We start from the raw sequence: 22,609 nt of genomic DNA, 5'->3' as shown, positions 1-22,609 counted from the left end.
AATGTTATGTGAGTAAAACAAAGAGGGAAGGGAAGAAAGGATGAAAGAGGCAGGGAAGGGGGTCATGAGAGGAAAAAAGAACAGCAATTCCCATTGGGCATGATACCTTAGGGACCAATTCCAGAATAGCATGGACAGCTCGTCCTGGGGTAATCTGTTCAATCCCAGTAATGTCAGCTATAAATACCCTCCCCATATGTGGATGCCAATACTAGAATTATCTATTCAAATCCGCAACCCAAAAAAACACCTGAATGACCCAGAACAATCAGGGACAACACAACAGTGTGAATGAGCCCTGCATGAGGTGCCACGTGGAAAACTTGCAGGAGTTCTCTGGAACCTGATTTGGAGAAGACTTCACGGGTTCAGAGCATCCACCTCAGAATGGGAAGGGGCTCTTCCCTTTTAGAGTGATCTCTGAACAGCCTGTGTACTTTGCCTGTCTCCGTTACCTTCCTGCCTAGCTTCTTACTTGTTAAGGGATTTAGAGGACCACTACAGCTGTTACGCATAGTAATGCTGCTGCACTGGGTGCTAGGAAAAGGCAGAAAAATCTGAGCTATTTAATTCATTATTACTGATTCTCACACGCACACACCAAGGGACAGTGGAGAGGTGAATATGAGATGTTCTGCTTTTTGGACTAAAATCATTTTGGGTAGTATTCATCTTGACCTACGTGGGCTAGGGTGCCAATTTTTTTGTTCTGCCTCAGTCAGTACAAAATTGTGGGCTGTCCTGGGGATTTATATTCATTATATCCATTTCTCAAATAACTTAATATTAAATAATAAATCACGACAATAAAAATAATAAAAAGAGCAAGTAAAAATAAATGGAACAATAACACCAAGCTCATGCATAAAATATTTTTGCAGAACAGCTCATATCACTTAACATGCAATATTCCTAACTGTGTGATAAGGTGTTCAACAGAATCTATCAAGCCTGAACCGTTGAACAGGGATGGGCCTGGGAGATTAAGCAGGTTTGTAGGTAGCATTAGGAAATGTGGGTCAATGAAGTAGCCCTTTTTAAAAGGCTATCAAGCCTCCATATCATTAGTGTCTAACGGTCCTACTCCTGACGCTCTCTTTTTTCTGTCTGTGAGTGCTAAGCTGTTACAACTTCTTTCTCTAAAGATCAAAGTTTTCTGTGCATTATGTGTGGGAGAGAAACTGTGATGAATGTTTTTCAGAGCTGTTTGCAATCTGCACCTTCATCCTAATCATTGGCACCATCCTATTTCTCTTACAGGAGAGCAGAGCTTAAAGGCATAATAAAGAATTGAGGCGGGGTGGGGAAAAGACAGTGCATATCTAGTTGAGCAGGACTCTTTAACCTGTTTGGGCAGACATTCAGACTATGTTTCATGGAGACAGATTTCCAGAAGGCACTAAACATGTTCCCAGTTCTCAAGCGTAGTCTTGCCTCTAGCTGTGTAAATGTGCTTTCTTCACAAATCAGAGCAGGATGAAACTGGGTGCTAGTTCCTTCCCCTTCTCTCCTTTATTTGCTGTTAGCAGTTCAGTGCGTGGGAAATCCCCTCGTTCAAAGCTGCAGTGATTAATCACAGACATGTTCCTTAACAAAATCAATAATGTCTGGCTTCAGGGTAGCAATTATTCTGTGAAAAGAAATGTCACCAGCTAGAAAATAACAGATGGAGAAAACAAAAATAAACAAGTGTGTTTGCGCACATGACACACTGGAGATTTGCTTACACACAGAAGGACTGATTTTTCCATATGGGGAACCAATGTACCTCCAGAGGTTCCTGGACTACAGTTTCCATTGTTCCATGAGCCACTCTGACTAAGGCTTCTAAATGTTGGAGTCCAGTGATGTGTGAAAAGTGACACGTCCCTCAACGTGATTTTATCACATGGATATCATATAATCCATTCAGACATGGGCACAGTTTTATATATGAAAAGGAAGTTACGCTGAGTCTAGTGAGGGTTAGTCCCAAGTACTGGGTATGAAACTGCAGTCTAGCTTCTTTACATTTCATTGTTCTACACTTGATTATTGGACCCTTCAAGCGAAGTCTTGTGTTATGATGACAGTTGTGGTAAAACATTCTTCCTCTTCTTGAGGGTCTCCCAGCTTTCTAGAGATGGGGTTGAAGAGGCCACAGGCATTGTAGGGTTTGTCCCACCCTTTGTTCTGTTGGGTTATTCATGTCTATTGGCAGCAGCCCACCATCCAATCCTGCCTATTGTAGGCGAACTCACATAGCTGAATAATGGTGTATTTGAAGGATGCCATAAGACAGTAAGTGTCTGTGGTATTGAATCTATGATGCATCATTCCTACACGACTCAGGCCATAGAACAGGAAGATTGCCAAAACAATACCATTCTTTTGTTCTAAATAACTTACTTTAAGACCAGGAACTGCTTGTCGATTTTCTTATTCACTTTCTAAGCTGTTTTCCTCTACGAAAGAATGAAGAATGACAACTGCCAAAGTGCAACCTTAGACAATGTGGGAACAAGCCCTATTGATCATCACAGCACATGGATCTGAGTAAACAGCAAAGGATTGTAGCTATGTGATACAGTAATAGTCCAAATCTGTACCCCTACTGCCTGTCATATTCCCGCCTGTCCCTTGGTTGTTTCACCAAGAAAAGGCACAGGTTACATGTTGTTCAGCTGTCACCAGTTGATTACATCAACTTTATTTACTATTAATGACAGAGGTCCAGGCAACTACCATTTAAGAACCAAGTAAGAACCATTTAAGAAATTGTTTGTTACAGGTGATAACAGTCCGGTCAATGTCATTAACTCTCAACTAAACAACCTTCTCTCTTCCACTCTCAACTGCCTACTCTTTCTCTCCCTCTCCCTCCTTTTCTTCACCCCACTTAACTCTGCCCCTCACCAACTCCTATTGGTGCATGCAAATCTCAACTTAAACATTAATGAGCAGGGCGAATGCTACACTGCCCAATATTAGGTGAGGCTGTTAACTTGAGCCAGATATCAGGGGAATATTATATTACTGCTGAAACAGTTGTACTAGATCCCAGTTGGTTTCCAGGCCCAGTTTAAAGTGATGGTTATAAGTTATAACTATATGAAGCCTTACATGGCATAAGACCAAGACATTGAAGGATAACCTTCTCCAATATGAGCTTGGTCACATATTCATAGAATATTAATAGAAGCGCTCTTATGTGTTCCAAAATCACTCTTGAGCAAGACTAGAGAATGGACAGTCAGTGGCTAAATCTAGACTCTGGAATTCTCTGTCCAGAGATCCACCCAGTACTTTCTGCTACAGTACAAAGAACCACATTTGGTGGGTTCTCACTGTTTTTCTTATGATTTTATTCCAATTTTTTCACTCCTTGAAACAGGGGTGTGACATGACCCTTGCATGTCCCCAGATTATTTCACTAGTCTGAGGCCCACGACACGTTCCCTCCTTTACACTACTATCAGTTGACCTCTGTCAACACCCTTTAATTAGAAAGACTGAGGTCCAAGCTGAGTATAAATTTGAACAAGACCGGTTTATTGATTACAGTTCACTTAAACAGATTCTTCACAGACTTTAAAGTATTCATTCAATTAGTAATAACTTATTTCACTCTTAACTCTCTTAACTCTCTATAAGTTCCACACTCTTAACTGCCTACCTTAACTCCTCACTATACCACACTCTCTAATCCCCACAGAGTAACTTTTACTTCAGACTCTCATCTCTGATTCTAACTCCCTAACTTCTGTCAGACTCTTCTCTCTGACTTAAAACAGGCTCACTCCCCAAACTCCTCTTCTCTGCCTCACCCCGCCCTTCTGGTTTCTCTGGCTCCACCTCCCAACAGCTCCCATTGTTACATGCAAATATCCTCCTACATGATCGCCAAAAGGGGCGACTGTTTTTAATATAAGTATTAGTATAGATTGTTAAAAATTCAGATGTCATTTAGATTTCCTCATAAGGATTACCTCTTTGACCCACATATGTAAAATTGTCTAATAATTGATATTCCAACAAATAGTGTTAGAATTCTTGTCAGCTGCAAGTTGGGATTCAGAACATGAGAGGGAGGGGAAGAATAGATATTGAAAAATCTTAAAAGGCCTGGAAGATGGAAAATGCACCCCCTCCCTCCTTAGCAACTCATGTGCTGTTGCCGCAAGAGCTCTGCTGCCTCCTTTTTGGATTCAGATAATTCTCCTGGCTGGCTTGCTGCTGTTCCTCCATTTTGGAACTTGTCATTGTTTCCCTTCTTTTGCCCTTTAGGATTCCTTCCTGTTTACCCTTTGGTGAACTGCTCTTGGTCTCATTACAATGACGATTTCTCTTTCTCATTGTCTCCTGCTGATGAACTGAGAAAGAAAAGGAAGAGGATGTTGTTGTTTTGAATTTATGCAACTGCCCAGAGAGTGCTAGCACTATGGGGAGGTATAAAGTCTTCTTTTCTCAAGGCTAAACATGTCCACATCTTTCAATTTCTTCTCACAGGGCTTGGTTTCCGGCCCCTGATCACCCTTTTTGCCCTCCTCTGAACTTGTTCCAATTTGTCAGCATCCTTCTTGAAGTGCTGTGTCCAGAACAGGACTCAATACTCAAGATGAAGTCTAATCAATGTCAACTAGAGGGGAACTAGTATCTCATGGGATTTGGAGACTATACTTCTGTTAATGCATCCTAAAACAGCATTTGCCTTTTTTGTAGCCACATCACACTGTTGGCTCATATTCAGTTTGTGACCTACAATGACTCCAAGATCCTTCTCACTTGTAGTATTGTTGAGCTAGGTATCACCCACCTTCTAATTGTGTGTACATTGCACTTATCCTTGTTGAATTTCATTCTGTTGTTTTCAGCTCAGTGTTCAAGCCTATCCAGATCTTTTTGAATTTTGAGTGCTCTGTAGGGCTTAATTTGGTCTAGCATCAAAAACATGAATGGGTAAAAAAGAACTGGAAGAAATGGAAGAACCCAAAAGAGCCTGTCTCTTTAATGTTTAATGCAAAGACCAGGACACCAATTATCTGAAAACAAATTAGCCCCCTGCCAAAAAAAACCCTGAAACAAATGAAAGTTTTCCCTGTGCACATCTCTAGCAACTGCATAATCCAACCTATTCCCTTCTGTGCTGATGTTATATGAAATATCCAATTGTAGAAAGTGGTACTCAGGCAAAGGCAGCTGTCTCATTAACAAGCCTTTAAGAAAGAAGTCAAGCCTGCCTCTTTACAAGTGTTTGATTTAAGACTTATTGTGCAGCAACAAATCAGCAACACTGTTTTTGTTGCTTTTGCTTGTATCTGCTGAAGATGATATTCAAGCTGTAGGGTTTTTTAATTACATTAAAACAAAATTAAATAGATTAAAACAACCCTTTGAGATGCAATGGTTTCTGACAGCAGGGGACCAGACAGAAATGGTTTTGGAATAAACACAGAATCCCAAGGTTCCCTTCCTATAAATGGAATGCATTCTGACCTCCCCCCCCCCTTACGGGTGCAGTTGCCAAAATGTCATGTTGTCTGACACTGAAGAACATACAAATACAATTACAAAGGAACACAGGAACCAGCCCAAGGAATAATGAGACTACAGATGGTCCACCCATTAAAATCCCTTCTCAGTCCTGGACAAGTCACTCTCATAGCTTCCTACTATATAAAATGGGGAAAAAATTACATATGTGCCATACAGATTTGTTTTGAGAGAAGTTCTGAAAAGTATTTTTCTAAATAAAGATACTACTGAAATAACTGATTACTACAGTTTGACTACACATCCAAGGCTTAATCTGGGCAAAGCTATCACATAACTCAACCTATGATGAAGACGGGAAGCTTGTTCTTTTCAATTGTGCTATAGTCATACCTCCCTCATATTTGGCTGACCATGAAGCAGTCTTTGGCAGATGCAGTATTCATAACAGTAGCTTCCAAATCTCAGGATCTGGACATCTCTGCAACTTTGGACCAGCATATATCATAGAAATAAAATGCAGAGAGACCAGTCCTATGGTCCAGCTGAGTGCCACTGTTTGGGGTTTTCAACATAAAATGGTTAGTCTATGATACTCCCTTGGCAGCAGTGCATTTTTTTTAAAAAAAAGAGGAACTCTATTATGCCAGCCATGCATATTTTAGCTGAACAGATACCGACAGAGACAAAAATAGACATTTAACGCAGGCAATTGTGTTGACTATTAATAAATGTTAGCTGCTACTCAGAGTCCTAAATGAACATGATAAAGTATGTGTGTGTTTTTAGTAAGAAAAGGCAATACTATTACTTTAAAATCTTAAAAAAAGATGTGTGTGTGCTTGTGTGCATGCGCAAATGGGGGCGCAGCGCTCACACGGGCATGCGCAGCATGCACAAATTAGCTGTGTGGGGGTGAATACGTGCGCAGGGGGCGGGCAGTCTGTCTCTGCGGCCTGGTTCACCTCAGGCCACGGACCAGCACCAGGCCACAGACTGGGGGTTGGGGACCTCTGCCCTATGGATAGAGGGTCCTACTGTATAGTCACAAAGATGTGAGCCTTGGAGGTACCCAGTTTTCCAAAAGTTCATAGCAAATGTAACGTAATTATCATTGTGGCATAGTGAATTCTGCCGGTAAAGAATCTGCAAAGCAGGAGTGCTGACTGCATTGTCATAGTTTCTAGAACCAGACAGGGTTTTTTTTAAAAAAAGGAATGGCACCATTGTGTATCTGCAATTTCTATTGATTTTATTCTGTAGATTAGTCATCGCTTCCAGATGCACTCCCTGGCTGATTCCCTTCAACAATTACAGCCTGGTCTCAGTTAAGCCCTCAACTGAACCACCACAACAATACATAGCATGGTCTCTGGCTCCCTGGAGTGGCCAGTTCAGGTAAATACATTGTGAAAATACATGTTTCTAGATGTTTTTCCCCTTTCAATCATTTGCAAAATTTCAGACCACAGATAAGTGAAAACATGGATACTCATCCAGCAGATACCGGGATCCTACTGTATGCCCAGCCTGAGAGAAACAGATGTCTACCCAACTGTCTGCAGCACTTCTGCAGTAATGTGTTCAATGCTGAAAGGGAGACAGGATGGAAGTACTTTCAATTTAAAGACATTTTAATTGAAATCCTATTGGCACTTGCATAAGATTTGAGTAAGTCGCCATGGCTACCTGCAGCTGATTGATGAAAGTGCTGAGGTACATCTGGTTGAACAAATCAGGCACATGACCAGGCATGTGACCCAGACACTCCTTGACACCTTTCAATTAGCCAGGGCAAGTTACTCAAACCTTATGCAAACACCAGTATGCAAGCATTGATAATAGTTAAATTTATTGCCTGGAATCCATAACCTAATGCCACAAGGCCAATGATGGCATCAGCTATGGAGAATGTGACAGGAGCAACTAAGTTCAGAGGCTGGCAGCAAGTCCGGCATACAGGAAGTTTCAGATTCAGTCCCTGACAGCCACACTTAAAAAGTTGCTGGAAAAAAGTGTTTGCAGGAACAAATACCCCACTAAAAACAGTAAACAAAATCAACACCAAAAACATGTTCAAAGCAATAAGTCACAACAGTCCGTTCAAAATCCCAACCCAGGCAGCCAGTCAATAAGGGAAAGCTTGACTGAAGAAGGTCTTTGCCTGCTTATGAAAGGACAGCAAAGATGGGGCATGTCTGGCTTCCAGTGGGAGGGAGTTCCAAAGGCTGGGGGCATCCTTGAAACACAGCTGCATGTTTGATAGTGCAGGGATGGTGTTAAAATACTGGTATGTGTTGCAAACACTTAGGTCTTCTTTAAATTGGCTCCTTATACAGTACTATCTTTTTCATGGCAAGTACAAGAAAAAATGTCCAAAAAGAGGCAAATAGAGAGAGTGAGAGAGACCCCCAAAGGGTCAAAGGCTGCATTGTGTTACTGTACCCATCCTTATTCAATTATTACAGTACTTTCATTTTTCCCCTAGCTCAGAAAAAAGTTCCCTTTCATGCAGATGCTGGAAGATAATTTTTTGGAGCACCAGCCTAGAATCCTGTCAGAAGATCAACATGGGGAGAGTTAAGAATCAGAGAGATTGGTGACAGGTGGTACATTTATAGGCCACAAATGAAAATACATATTTAAAAATCATATAAAATGCCAAGCTTCTGTGGGTAAATCACATGATCAGGGGGACTGTTGACATCATCTTCAGGGCAGCCAATCCCAAGGGTGCTGCTGCCTTGGGAACCCAACCCCATTTTCCTGGGTCTTTGTGACCTCACAGGGGCCTCACCTCTCTGCTGGCAGATAAAAGGGGCTTGCTGGGCAGGGCAGGAGACCAGAGGGGAGGCCATTGGCCAGAGGGCAGCCCAGCAGAGAGAGTGTCAGTGGTGGCTGCGGGGGACCCAACCCTTCTGCCCAAGGCAAGTTTTGAACTTGCTAAGTGGGCTTGCAAGTTAACAGCTCGAGGCTGGCGGAGATCTGTGGCTTGAAGCTGGCTGATGTTGGCAATGGACCGGGGGGAAGTCGGTGGATGTTGGCAGACAGAAGCTGGTGGAATCTGCCTGAGGAAGCTGGCTGATGCCACAAGGCGGAGGCTGGCAGAGGTTGGCAGATGAAGCCAGTGGAAGTTAGCCTCCTGAAACCAGCTGGCGGAAGCTTGGTCGATATCGGTGGATGGAAGCCCGGGCATGTGTTCTGTTATGAAACCTTTAATGGCATTTACAAACTAAAACAACACAAGCAAAAGAGGAGAAGAAAATTGCACAAATTTCACAAATTAGAAGCGAGAAGCAGGGGGCTATGTGTGTGTGTGAATGGCTGGTAGAGTGAACATGTTTGTGTGTCGGGGGGGCTGGCTGGTGTGCATGTGTGTGTAAATGTGTGTGTGAATGGGCTGGCTGGTGTTCCATGGGGATGTCGCCGGGGTGTGTGTGTGACCCAAGCATTTGGGAGCTGGTGGAGACTAGCTTCAGAAGTGGAGTGAAAGAGATGAATGGGTGGATATTCCTGGTGGAAGCCAGTGGATGTTGGCAGGCGGAACTTCGGGATGAAGTTGCCAGAACATTGGTCAGTGGATATGCCTGGGTTGAAGCTGGTTGACAGCAGTGGATGAGCTCGCCCCTTAGTTGTTGTTTTTCTCTCTCTTGCAGGGCCAGAAGCTTCCTCTTCCCCAGGGTGATGCGAGGGACCAGAAGGCAGGCGTCCTGCTGGAGCTGAACCAGGCCGTTGTCTCCGCTGAGGACCGGGATACCCATTTAGCCTCTTTTCAAAAACCAATAAAAGTATTTTTCTGGAATGGTTTGGGAGTGTTGTCTCGTTTGTCAGGGGGTTTCACTGGAGCATCTTCCCCATCCCCTCATCTGTGAGGTAATGATGTGGGGCCTTGTGATGTCACAAGAGGCAGGAGCCTCTTCGACAGTGGGAATGTAATGTGTCTGCAGGCGTAAAGGAGTGGGAAAGGCACCATTGGTCCCCTATACGACTTCCTAAATATATTATGTGTCCAAGACATGCAGGAAGCCAAGTGAGCCCTGGTGCCATTCAGAAAGGGTTGGAGTTGTGTACCCAAACACTATGACCACCCCTTAACAATAAACGAGACTCATCCCTTACACCTTTGCTCCTGACATTTGTCTGCCTGGCCTGGAGATTCAGGGAAGCACAGCCACTTCCTGGCACTGCAGCTCATTCTCAGACCTGGCAAGCCTCATCTTTATCATCAACACTCCATGGACAGCTCCCTGCAGAGTACAAGTGGGGAGAGAATATGCCACTTCAAAGACGTTTACAGCCCAAACTCTCACACCAGTGCCACGACTGAGGAAATGGAGATGGGCAATAATTTGGAGATGGTCATACATTAAAATTGATGTGGATCCATGCCTTGGATAGACTGCAAAAATATACTGGTACTGCAAAATCTGCTGCCTGAGGGAAGTGGCTGCCTCTGAGCACCTAGTGGTTCACATGTCTATGAATGTAGCAAAGGTAAAGTAACTATCATTGTGGCATAGAATTCTGCTGGTAAAGAATCTGCAAAGGAGGGTTAAACACTGGAGGTCCACCCATGGACCCATCCAGTGACCCAGTCTTCCTCTCAGCTGTCATGAGTCTTCCCCCCCCCCTTCTAGAATGTGCAGCAATTCCCCTTTCTCTTCTGTTTCTTTTCTCTCCCACTCCGTTTTTTCCCCTGCAGGCCTATTCTGGGGCTAATTCTGACTTTAACTCTGCTCCCTCTTCTCCCACATGCAAGGCGTTTTCTCTATGGTTTCTACTCCCCTGAGGATGATCAGGGGACTGGAAACGAAGCCCTATGAGGAAATACTGAAAAAGCTGAACATGACCAGCACCGGGCCTCTGGTCTAGAGAACATGTTAGCTGCTTTGTCAATGCTGTTATCCAGCTTGACATCTAGGGACAGAGTGTCAGAGCTCGGTGAGCCAAGGTCCACGAAATCATGGACAACCTCCAATTCTTGCATGGAGATGGTTATAGAGGGAGGTGAGTCCGTGCCCTGGCCCATGACTTGTGTTTTCTTCGGGCTGTTAGTCCAAAGTCTTGGCAGGCCTTGCTAAAACGATTCATGAGTTGTTGGAGGTCTTCAGCAGAGTGGGCAACAACGGCTGCATCATCAGCGAAGAGGAAGTCCCGCATGCATTTCAGTTGGACTTTGGTCTTTGTTTTCAATCTAGAGAGATTAAAGAGCTTTCCATCTGATCTAGTCCAGAGATAGACAGCTTCTGTTGCAGTTCGAAAGGCGTGCTTTAGCATGACATCAAAAAAGAACCCAAACAGGGGCAGTGCGAGGACACAAACTTGTTTTACCCCCCTTCAGATGTCAAAGGGATCTGATGTTGAGCCATCAAAAACTGCAGTCCCCTTCATTTCCTCATGAAAGGACTTAATGATGCTAAGGAGTGGAGGTGGACATCCAATCTTGGGAAGTATTTTAAAAAGGCCAACCCTGCTAACCAAATCAAAGGCCTTTGTGAGCTCCATGAAGGCCATCTGCCAGATGGTTGTCCAATTTTCTCTTAAATGCCTCCAATGCCTGAGCTCTCACCACCTCCGCAGGTAATTGAATTGGTTCCATTGTTGTACTGCTCTAACAGTTAAGAAGTCTTTCCAGATACAGTACAATATTCAGCGAGTGAAGTCTCCTCCGCATGTGCAACTGTAACAAGTTGAATTTTTTCCCTTTCTCTTAATGTCACCAAGGCATTTTAGCTTTGTGCACTTCATTGTATTTTACCAGCTCTTAGTGTCTGGCGCATTCTTAAAGCCAAATTGGCATATTTGCGCGGGCATTATGGACACCCCAAGGGACCCGTGGGCCAAGCGGAGGCGGGTGCCTCCCCCTCTTCGCCCGGGGAAAAGGGGACCTGAACCGAAAGCGGATCTCATTCTAACCACTGCCTCGAATTCGGCCCGAGTCCAGTTGAGTTCTCCTTTTACCGATTTCTTGTTGGACCAGCAGACAAAAAGGGGGGAAAAAGAAAAGAAAAGCCAAACAGCCCCGCCCCGTCGCAGATCGGCCGATGCGCTGCAGGGAAGGGCTGGGCCATCTCTCTCTCTCTCTCTCTCTCTCTCTCCGCGGGAGAACCACGTTGCAAACTCAACGTGTCGGAAGCTCCACCCCGTCGGCGCCAACTCCTCCTCCCGCCCCTTGAGGGCCCGAGGGGGAAAGCGAAGAGCGAGAGGGAGGCCGAAGTGCCTCAAGGGCCCAGTAGCGGCTCTCGCGAGTGAGGGGCCGAAGAAGCCCGCTTTCGCGCTAACTGCAAGGAGCCGCAGCGGAGGGAGAGTGAGTGAGTAAGTAGCCGCGGCAGGACCTCCCGCCGCCGCCCGCAAAAAGCGCCACGAAAACTTCTCAGGGCGGGCAAACTCTTCGCTGGAGGAGCCGGCAGTGTCCCCGCGCCTGCCTGCCTGCCTGCCTGCCTGCCTGAGGCTGCGCCCCTTGTTCCGGCCGTTGCCCTGGGACTCGGCGGGCTTCCTTCTTTCCGAGGAACGCCGAGAGGGAAGCGCTTTGGGCGTCTCTCCCCTCGCTGCCTCCGCACACGCGCGCGCGCGGGGGGGGGACCGCCCCGGGGACCAGCCCGCGCGGGCCCACGAGCAACTCCCAGCCCCCGCCGCGCGGGAGGTGCCGAGGTGCGCCTTGGAGGTGCCTCAGGCGTCTCCTTTCGCGCTGTGTCCCGGGTGGGTAGGTCGGGTGCCTCGGCCAACGGACGGAGGGGGGGGGGAGATGTAGAGGCAGCGCAGAAGGAGGTGTGGGGGGATGTATGTGTTTATATACATACACGTATACATATGTATACACGTTCCTTTCCAGCGTTAAGGCGGGCAGGGCATATGTGAGAGTGGGAAGGACAGGACGTGCGAATCGTAAAGATTTCCCCTCGCTGGGGAAAAAGCCTGGACTTCGCGCGCTTCCTTCCTCCCTCGGTTAAGTAGTAACCTGTGGCTTTTCGGAAGCTCGTCGCTATTTCCTCTGGGTTGGTGGGCTTTTCCTGTTTACTTCATTCAGGGTGTAAACGTCCGACCAGAACCAAACCAATAGTTTGTCTGGCCTTAAAGTTAACATTAAACCCTTAGGTAGTTTTTCTTGGTCTTGACAATCATCTAAATGTATGTGTGGTTCTAGTGAGAGTTGTCCTAAAATACTCTCCTCCCCCCCCTTTTTTTTCCTTTTAATTCCAGCGTTTTCAGCTAAAGTAATGCCAGCGAGATCAGAAGAAGAGTCCATGGTAACCCTAGATTTCTTCACTAGTAACCGTGGAAAGAAACTGAATCTTACTGCTTTGGAGAAGGACTCAGAATTTTCTAGTATAATCTGAGAGAAATAGAACTTTTAGAAAACAACTTGGGTAATGTGACAATTCCCCCCCCCCCCCCTTATACTCTGAAAGTATTAACTATATTATAAGGGATTTATTGGAAGCAGCTTCAAATGCCCTACTGGTTGCTGAAAGGAAATCTTATTTTTTTAACATAACTAATTGATTTCAGTTCTTAAAATCCCATCACCATAGGTATCCATCTTTCTGGATGGTAAGGGAACAATTGATTTTTTAAAAATGGATAAATACGATGATCTGGGTTTGGAGGCCAGTAAATTTATAGAAGACCTCAATTTGTACGAAGCCTCCAAAGATGGGCTCTTCCGGGTGGACAAAACAGTTGAGAACAACCCAGAATTTGAAGAAACCAGGAGGGTTTTTGCTACAAAAATGGCCAAGATCCATCTTCAGAAACAGCGAGAGCAAGAGGAGCTGGTGAGAGCGGCTTCGGGAGCTCCGAATGGTGGGCTTGGTTTTAATACTCAGCATCCACTTCCGGTCCATCCAGCAGCCAGAGGCACTGGAGGAGCGAACAAAATGCATTCAAGAGAAAATACTGCCAAGCCCCCTTTAGCTACCTCACCAACAGTGTGTGCAGGCCATCATCTTGCCTTTCCAAATCAAACTCAAGCTCATACTGATAGAGAGCAAGCCAAGTTATGTCAAGATGGCCGAAGAGCCAGTGGTGACTACAGATATGGGGAGAGTCCGGGTGGTACAGAAACTTCTGGAGGACATGGATATCACAGGGCAGGGCAGGTGAACCCATGTAGTGTCAAGACATCGTTTTCTTCCTATTCTCATGAAGAGCCTCAATACGCTGATCATCGGACGGGTGTTCAGAGTTGGGGAAAGGATGGTGGTAGGTTTTCTGGTGTGACAGCTGGCGTAAGCTCCGGTTTATGGTCTGGTGGAAGTCATGATGAGTCATTGCAGAGAAGTCCTACAAAACCTCAAGCAGATCTCCATCTGTACCAGGCATTGCAAAACTCTTGCAGATCTTCGGAGAGTGGGAGGCAGGAAAGTGGAGGTGAAGGCCATGGACTTAGCCAAAGCTGTGAGCAAAATGCAGGTGGCCAGAGATCATTGTCTTTCTCTCATACCTCCTTGCCATCTTCTGCTGTGCATGGTGATGATTTACTCATGGGATATTCACCACAAATATCTTCATTCTCTTCATCACCAGCACATATTTCTCAGAACCTTTTGAACCAGTCTGATAATTTTAATCCAAACTGTGGCACTGAAGTCTGGGCTTCCAGCGCACCAAATAAAAGCAGTACTGACAGCCAGTTAAGACATAATGATAACACTCATTCTTCTAGTTTGCATCCAACTCCACTGCCTCCAAGGGTAGACTATCAGCAGGCTAACACTCATCCACAGCCCACAGGTCATTTTATAGTTCATGGTCAAAATCATAGGCTTAATTGTGCTACATCTGGTATGAGTCCTGGGCAGAATTCCATCAGTGCAACATCTCATGGACCAATGATTTCCGATGTTCCAAAATCTCCATTTAAAGAGGGCATTGGCACTCTGCAACATGACTCGGGTCACCAAGAAACCTCCAGTTCTGCAAAAATAAAACTACCATGTCAGACACTTCTTCCACAACAAGAACAAGGACCATCCACTGCTGAATTAAAATTAGAAGCTCTTACCCAGCGTCTGGAGCAGGAGATGGATGCTTGTCCAAAGGCCGACTACTTTGGTGGGTGTATTTGTGTTTTATGTTTTATAGTACATTAATTTTTCTAAATAGTTAAGCGGTAACTGTTACATTGCACCTGGAGGCGTATTTTCTTGTTTTCTTTCCTCCACTGCCACTAATCATGGGAACAACTAATACTTTTAAAATTATACTTTCTGAAAGCTACAATTTTTCTATAATAACTTCAGTAGAAAATGATAAGCTAGGGGAAAATGAATGGAAAGCATGTTTTTATAAGCAAGTTGATATGCCAATTTTAATGTCTCAAAGACTGTGGTCCAACACACAGTTTATTTCTGGTGTATTTTGGATTTATAACGATTTGGTTTTGCGTCTATATGTACTTCGTTCTTGTTTTGGCAAAAGGGGTTTTCTAACAGTCTTAACAGGATTATTTGATTAAATCATTTTTAACTTACAAAAAAACGGTCAAGAGCCAGATGCAGATCCAAAAGTCATTGCAATTTTTTTTGCCGTGGATGTCACGTTTGTACTGTAATAGTTTCATTAAGTTTGATGAATGAATAAGAAATGCATAAGAACAGCATTTTTTAGGTTAAGTCCTGATTTTTAAAGGGTTGTATCCAGCTGTGGTAGACAACCAAGGTTACAAACGTGAGCCAAAATATTAGATTTAAGTAAGGTAAAGATAAAGGTTCCCCTTGACATTTAGTCCAGTCGTGTCCAACTCTAGGGTGCGGTGCTCATTCCCGTTTCCAAGCCATAGAAGACAGTTTCTGTGGTCACATGGCCAGCACGACTAGACACGTAACTCTATTACCTTCCCACCATGGTGGTACCTATTTATCTACTCACATTTTTACATGCTTTCGAACTGCTAGGTTGGCAGGAGCTGGGACAAGCAACAGGAGCTCACTCTGTCGTGTGGATTCGATCTTACGACTGCTGGTCTTCTGACCCTGCAGCACAGAGGCTTCTGCAGTTTAACCCACAGCGCCATCACATCCCTTCAGATTTAAGTAGACCTATGGAAATAATTGACAAATTGCTGTTCAGTCCCTAATTGGTAACCAATTTGAGGGAATGTTTTAGTAGCTGATGGGATGTAGTGCCAAGCCACTCCTGTCCACCAGTCCTGTTAGGAAAGTCGCTGCTTTCCACTTACTCTCTCTGTTCTGTGCAACAAGAGTCAGTGGTGTGGGAACAAGCTCTGTATGTTAGCTTCATTTAAGCTGAAATACTTCCAGGGATGTGCAAGCAAAGAGAAGGATGTCTGCTTTCCATTTTCAATTATATTTTGGTCATAAGCTTGCCATCCCTCACCAGTTGCTTCTCTACATGTTAGTGACATGCAAAGAGCAAGATTTTGTCAGTACTACTACAAAATTGGGGCTGCGTATTCTGAGAAATCAGACTGGATCAAACTGAGTTTCATCCTCTTCATTTGTCTAACTCTGGCCAGATGACTCTGGAAACATTTTTCAGCCTGATGCAAAGGCAAAATGGCAGCACTCTATGATGGTAGTAGGCTAGATTGGCAGGGAGTGGTACAAGCCATGTCATCTGTACAGCAGGACCTCCTTAGGCACCTTCCCAACATCTGAGGCATCTGACCTGCTCTCCCTAATAAAAGTTTCAAAATTGGAGCATGAGAGTGATGGCAATCTCTCTGTCTTCAGCATTAAATTATCAGAGGCATGCTGTCTTTGAAAATGGTGTTGTTGGCCCCATATTACAAGTGGAGCATCTGAGGCTGATGTGGACATGGCTTGTTTGAGGACAATCAGCAAGTCTGTGGCAATGGTTTAAATTTGAGATTTTCCTGCTCACAGATCATGTTTGTAACTGCTGTGTTGCAAGGTCTTTCTCCTGATAATAGATGTGCTCTTCAGTGTTAAAACAACACTTCTTATCTTAGACAGCTCTTAATTCGTAGTTAGAAGATTTGTGGGTTGTATATGTGTAATTGTTGTTGAAGTAAAGTTGGAATGAGAATTACTGTTTTACCTTAGAGGAAGGAGCTGCTGTAATAATCTTGGTTTTATACAGATTTTTCTTGCTTATATTTCAAACCCATGTCCATGGGGGGGGGGGGGGCTACAAAATGTTCTATTTTCATTTGCCTAGGTGTTCATACTCTGCTTTTCAAGATCAGATCCTTCAAAAAGTGGCTCATAAGGTAACTAGGTCAATAGAAATAAAACTTTTTTAAAATTGAAAAAACTAGGATAAGACCCCCTACCCAGTTAAAGATAGCAAATAGAATCCAGATGTGTCATAATTTAAAACAGCAGCAAAGTGAAAAGTTTGGTGAAAAATGAAAGTCCTGAGATGGAATATGATTAAAAAGAAAGTTAATCTCAGTTTTGGTGGCAATGAGTTCCACATGCATCTGGGAAAAGATACTTTGCACTGTCACTCCTGGAATCCCCAGCTAGCATGGCCACGTGTTGCAGGATTCTGGTGACTAAAGTCTAAATAAACAATTTTTTCAAATTCTGGTTCCATGTTTGGGAAGTTCCCATAGAAGAGTACCACCTGGTCCTCAGAAGACAAGAGTACTCACACATCAACTAACTTTAAAGTATGGGCTGTGAGGAGAAGAACTAGTGTTTTTCAGGACTTTCCGGGTCACTGCATGCCATGAGTCCACAAAAATTTCAGAGTGATTTTAAGACAATAGAAACCAGATGTATGGGCAAATCCTGTATGAGCTAGCAGAAGTAATATAATATTTCAGAGTGTAGATGGTGTTGTTGGAAGTATGGTTTTCTTACCAAGAGAGATGGATAGTGAACAGAGGAAGAGCAGGTGAAGAAGAATGTGTAATATTCCATCTAGACAAAGAAAGGGTTATTCTTTTGGTGGTTGGTAACGAGATTGTACTTGGCTTCAGGCTAATGGGCTTACTTCCATGATTTGTGCCCCGGGACAGCTGAAGCTGTCTCTCTGGCCCTTTGCTAGTCTTTTCTTTGGTGGATGCTTGAAGGGGGAAACACAAGCTGTACATTTCCTACATCATCTGTAAAATAATGTAAAGAAAGAAGGGAGGGGAGCACTGCAGAGAAGGGTAAGAGTGGGAAGTTGAGCTAAACAGCCTGAATGTTTCTCAGACTTGTCATTCCCCCCCCCCCCCGCACACAAACCAATGGTGAATTCTAGTTTCATGTAGTGTCAGTTATATGAAAGAGAACTGTTCCAAAAGTGAAAAAAGAACCCTAGTGTCAGTGGGATTGTGTTCATCCCTGTTATGGATGATGAGTGTAAAGCATGGGGAGTGTGTAAAGTGGAGTGGGTGGATTCTGTGTGCATAATTGAATGGAGCTCTCCATCTTCAATAGATGCCAGTATGGTTAATGTTAGTAGAAGCATTTCAGGCATGGAGTTTTCCTCTGCCTGAGCTGTAGATTAGCAGGTCCAGGACATATCCACGATGAATTACAGTTTAGGCTGGAAGATATGGAGATAGATTGCATTTTAAGATTTTGATTTTCTAAAAAAAAGCTATGTGCATACTTCTACAGTATTTGGTTTATGTAGATATATAGCAGTTTACACTGTGCATTTAAACTTGCAGAGTCAGCTTTTACTTTCCACTTCCTCTAAACAGCATTGCAAGAAGTATGCTTTGATCTCCTAGTGAGCATGTAATAAAACACAATAGTAATTTTGGTAACAGAAGTTCTAGACAGTGTGTATGGGTGTGTGGGATTATTTTAATTAATGTCCTTGTAGCAAAGAGGAAATCTGAAACTATTTAAATCCTAGTGGAATCCAATAAGAGAGACCACCTCCACACCCTTTCCAGGCTCCTTGAAAAGGAGATGGGGGCAGTGTAGTCAGTTCATGAATACAAAAAATGAGGCATCTGAAATGTAAAAGAAAGAATGTGGATGATTTTAAATTTCTTCCATATAATGTTTTGCTGTTTAAGATTACTTTCTGAATGATTCCTCATCTAGAACAGTAAGCAGAAAACATTTGGAGTTGAATTATCTAGATGTGTATGAACATGGCATCTATTTTAATCCAGGGAAGAATATAGAGTATGTTGTGCAATCCATTCTGTTAAATACTGTAACTGCCTGCTGAGAGTCAGTGTGGTGGATAGAGAGCTCAGGAGACCCCTGTTCTAATTCCTGCTCTAACCAGGGGGTAGCACTTCTTAAGCATCTCTCAATACCACAAAAGCCCTACTGGGATTGGCACAAGTAGGAAACAATTTCATGACATATAACAACAACAGTAGCAGTTATGTCTGTTGAAAATTGCCTGTCACTCATGGTGACCCTATGAATGAGCGCTCTCCAAAATATCCTGTCTTCAGCCACCCTGCTTACCTCTTTCAGACTCAAGTTTATGGGAGTCAGTCCATCTCATATTTGGTCTTCCTCTTTTCCTGCTGCCTTCCCTCTTTCCCAGCATTATTGTCTTCTCCAGGCAATCTTGTTGTCTCTTGATGTGCCCAAACACACGGATAGCCTCAGTTTAACAGTTTTGCCTCCAAAGATAGTTCAGGCTTGATTTGATCTAGGATCGACTTGTTTGTCTTTCTGGCAATCCAAAGTACCCACAAATAGTAGCAGCAGTAATAATAATCCAGATAGATTTTATTCTGGCAGAATATTGTACCTGTGTGTTTTTTTGTTTCATAATTCTGGAAGCATAAAAAAACATAGGAATTGCTTGCTATAGAATTGTCATTGCATAAAATATCTTGGAAAACTGATGTGATGGGAAGTTGAGAATTCCTTCCTAGTTTTCACCTTGCTTCCCTCCTTTTCTTCACTGAATCATCTTCTGATATTTACCTAAGCATCAATAGCCTTTGAACAGTTTAAGAGCATGTAGTTATTCACAGATCTGAGTTCTACTGTAGCTTCAGCTGTCTGCAAAGCATTTCAGCAAATAAACCTCTGGTGCAAGTGATTGCTTAGGCTGTAATCATGTAGTAAGGGAGTAAGTCTCAGTGAATGCATTGGTGCTTAATTCCTAGTAGATATTTATTGGATTGCACTGTCAGTTTTAATTTTTCTCTTAATGGAAGTCATGGAATTGTCATACAACTTAGCTTTACACTTCCTTCTCTGTTGTAACAGTAAGTACAACATCTGCATTCTAGTTTGTGACCATCAGGAAATGGAAACATGAATGGTTTCAAAGATATAGCTCAAATGATTTTTGCTGTTACAGAAGTGCTATTTCAAAAAGTCACACATTCTAAATTAGCAATTCTATATCTTACCAGGTCTCTTGTATCTTTTATACTATTTCCTTCAGAACCAGGTGTAGGAAAAGGGAAAAAGCTGCCCCTCCCTTATCTTGAGAAACCAACATTTTCTCCCACCTGTCTTCTGGCAAAAGAAAAACTCATATATTTTTTCTGAGGAATATCTGAGATGCAGACTTTTTGCAGATTTTTTCCTCCACCAAATAATAATAAATAACAGATTGTATGTTGGTGGGATACAAATGAGTGTGCATCATAGAGACCAGCGTAAGGGAAACTTCTCCAACTTGGGGCTGTTTGGGTGGGTTCTGCCCCTACCCCAGTCAGGTCTGAAAATTCTGGGTTTATTCCCCTTCTGTGTCCTCTGTGTGTGATGACATAGTAAATATTCTTGTAGTCAATATTACCAGTGACATCATAGGGAAAGGCCTGTCACATGTTCTTGATCTCTTCTGAGATGAACTGGTCACATTCTTCCAAGTTCTTCCAAGAATTGCTTCTTGACAGTACCCTTGCCCTCAGCTTCCAGAACTTTAAAGACACCAGTGATTATTTCCTCAGGATCAGGACCTTTCAGCTTTTCCCCAGACATGGTGAAGTTGATGGGGCCTGTGGCCTCCTTGACCATGGCTTCCAGCTCCTCATTCTTTACATTCAGGCACCCCATAGCAGAAATTTTGGGAGTTTTAGTCCAAGAACATCTGGAGACCCAAGGTTGTGAACCACTGATCTATGTGTTAGTTACATCCTGTCTTGACTATTGCAGTGCTGTATATATGTGGGGCTACCCTTGAAGACAGTCCTAGCTTTTCAGTTGGTGCAGTGCATGGCAGCTAAGCTGCTAACAGGTGCACAGTATTGTGGGCTCAATTCAGAGTGTTCATTTTAACCTTTAAGGCCCTAAACAGCTTGGAGCCTGGCTATCTGGGGGACCATCTGTCTTGTTATGAGCCTTCTTGGACTTTAAGATCTTCAGGCGAGGCTCTTAAAAACATCCACAGTTTCAGAAACCCAACTATCAAACACATGGGAGAGGGCCTTCTATGTGACTCCTAGGCATAGAATGGAGTCTCCTTTGAGTTGTAATCTGTTTCCACTTTGACTACTTTTAAGAAGTAAAAACACATATTTTTAGACTGGCATTTAATGTTTAGCCTACCTTGCAGTAATGTTTTTAATCTATCCTTTGCAATTTTAATTTTTAAAACTATTTGGTTGATTTTTATGGTTTTATGGTGGGGCAGGTTTATTTTATTTTAGTAAGGTTTTAGCTAAATGTCGGTTTTATCTGTTTTTATTTCTTTTAATAACTTTGTAAGCTGCCTTGAGTGCTATCTTTTAGTGGAAAAACAGGTTATACATGTGAGAAATAAATAAAATAACACAAATTTGTCTGTTCCTTTTGTCAGGGCAAAAGGATGGAAGTGCCAAATAAAGTCAAGTTTTTGTTATATGGGTTAGAAAGAACTAGTTGTATGTCTCATGTGCTTTGGGCTAACTCTCAAAAAGGACTGACTTTATTGAAAATGCCTCAGTAGAGATTCTACGGAAGATATCCGGGCGACTGTTACTTCTTAGACCTTTAATTTAAAGGTAAAGGTAAAGGTTCCCCTTGACAATTTTTGTCCAGTCGTGTCCGACTCTAGGGGGCGGCGCTCATCCCGCTCTTCAAGCCATAGAGCCAGCGTTTGTCCGAAGACAATCTTTCCGTGGTCACATGGCCAGTGTGATTTAGACACGGAACGCTGACCTTTAATTTGAGGAAGCAAAATTGCACTATGCCTCCTTGACAGGGGCTGGACATGATAAACCACACAGTCCCTTCCAGGTCTGTAGTTCCAGTATTATTATTATTTCTTATAAAACAATTGCTGCCCCTAATTGTATTTGAAGGAGAATTGAAGTAACCAAGCATGCAACTGAAGGATGTGCTGTCCTTTGGCGGTTTTGCCTTACCAGAAGGCAAATGGTATTTGTCGTTTGCAGTTGTTAAATGTCAAATTGCAAGTGCTGTATTTTTTTAAAATAATTTAATGGCAAAAAACCCCTGTTTTATTTATAAAGCTTTAAATAGTAGGTTATCATGATGATCAGACAATCATATTAATAACTTATTTAGTCAGAATTAATTTTTTCTCATTTAAAAATGGTGGTGGCTGTAGTTTTGACTGATTTCTTCATAAACCCAGGAAGCAGACATAAGAGTTGTGCTTTTCTGTGAGCTTTGTAGGTGGGACTAGCATTTTAAATTATTTCAGAGGATCAGGTTTCATTACTGACAGCTGCAAGACTCCTGGGCCACATGAGGCAGGGCTTTTTCCGGTGGCAGCTTTTCTTGTGATTAATGATGAGAATCCAAGTCTGATAAGAGCCAAGACATTTCTTACAAGGCATGTTTTCAGTCCCACTGTGCTCCAAACCTTCCCTTATTTAGAAACCAAGATGCAAGATGGGCATTAGGGGAACAGAGAGATCTTTGTGTAGGGATGCATTGCCCTAAAACCAGAAAGCAACATGAGCATTTTCTTTACTTGCTTCTCTCTTCTTCCTCAAACATGGTTGCTATTCTATCAGGGATTTGAAGTGCATACTTTTATTAGAATTAACGCTTACCTGTCACCAAGCTCCATATGTGTAAACAAATTTTGCTAATTGCTCAGATTACTACCTCTGTGACTTTGTATATCAAGCTTCTGATTAGAGGTGTGCATATCTGTGTTTTGGATTATAACTCTCAGAAGCCCTGGACATCATGGTCAGCTGTGAAGACACAAATACACAGACCTCTCCTAATAACTGTTAGTGTTGGTTGAATCACAGAAGATTATAGACTTCACTTAAGAAAAGATTTACACTGAGGCAGGATATAGTGCAGGAAAGTGCAGTACTTTT

At 43.2% G+C, this 22,609-nt stretch overlaps 1 protein-coding gene and 1 long non-coding RNA gene across 4 annotated transcripts in view; both read left to right on the top strand.

The window, feature by feature from the left end:
* Window positions 1-6,735: 6,735 nt before the first annotated feature.
* Window positions 6,736-9,274, top strand: LOC110084894 (uncharacterized). Its single transcript, XR_013537310.1, has 2 exons — window positions 6,736-6,870; window positions 9,129-9,274. It is a non-coding gene; the product is annotated as an uncharacterized LOC110084894 (long non-coding RNA).
* Window positions 9,275-11,626: 2,352 nt separating this feature from the next.
* The window catches only part of LIMD1 (LIM domain containing 1), a 78,719-nt gene continuing 67,736 nt past the window's right edge, over window positions 11,627-22,609 (top strand). For 2 of the 3 annotated variants that reach the window (XR_002301559.3, XM_020804572.3), the window contains exons 1-2: window positions 11,627-11,787; window positions 12,673-14,526. Coding sequence is in view for 2 of the 3 variants with exons in the window: in XM_020804572.3 (XP_020660231.3) it covers window positions 13,050-14,526 (1,477 nt within the window). In the remaining variant the exon portion in view is untranslated. The remainder of the gene's footprint in view (window positions 11,788-12,672; window positions 14,527-22,609) is intronic. The other variant, XM_073003516.2, reaches the window with a different exon arrangement.

This window comes from Pogona vitticeps, chromosome 6 (genome assembly GCF_051106095.1).
Source record: "Pogona vitticeps strain Pit_001003342236 chromosome 6, PviZW2.1, whole genome shotgun sequence".
NCBI classification, from domain to species: Eukaryota; Metazoa; Chordata; class Lepidosauria; order Squamata; family Agamidae; genus Pogona; species Pogona vitticeps.
This window is presented reverse-complemented; position numbering and strand designations above follow the sequence as displayed.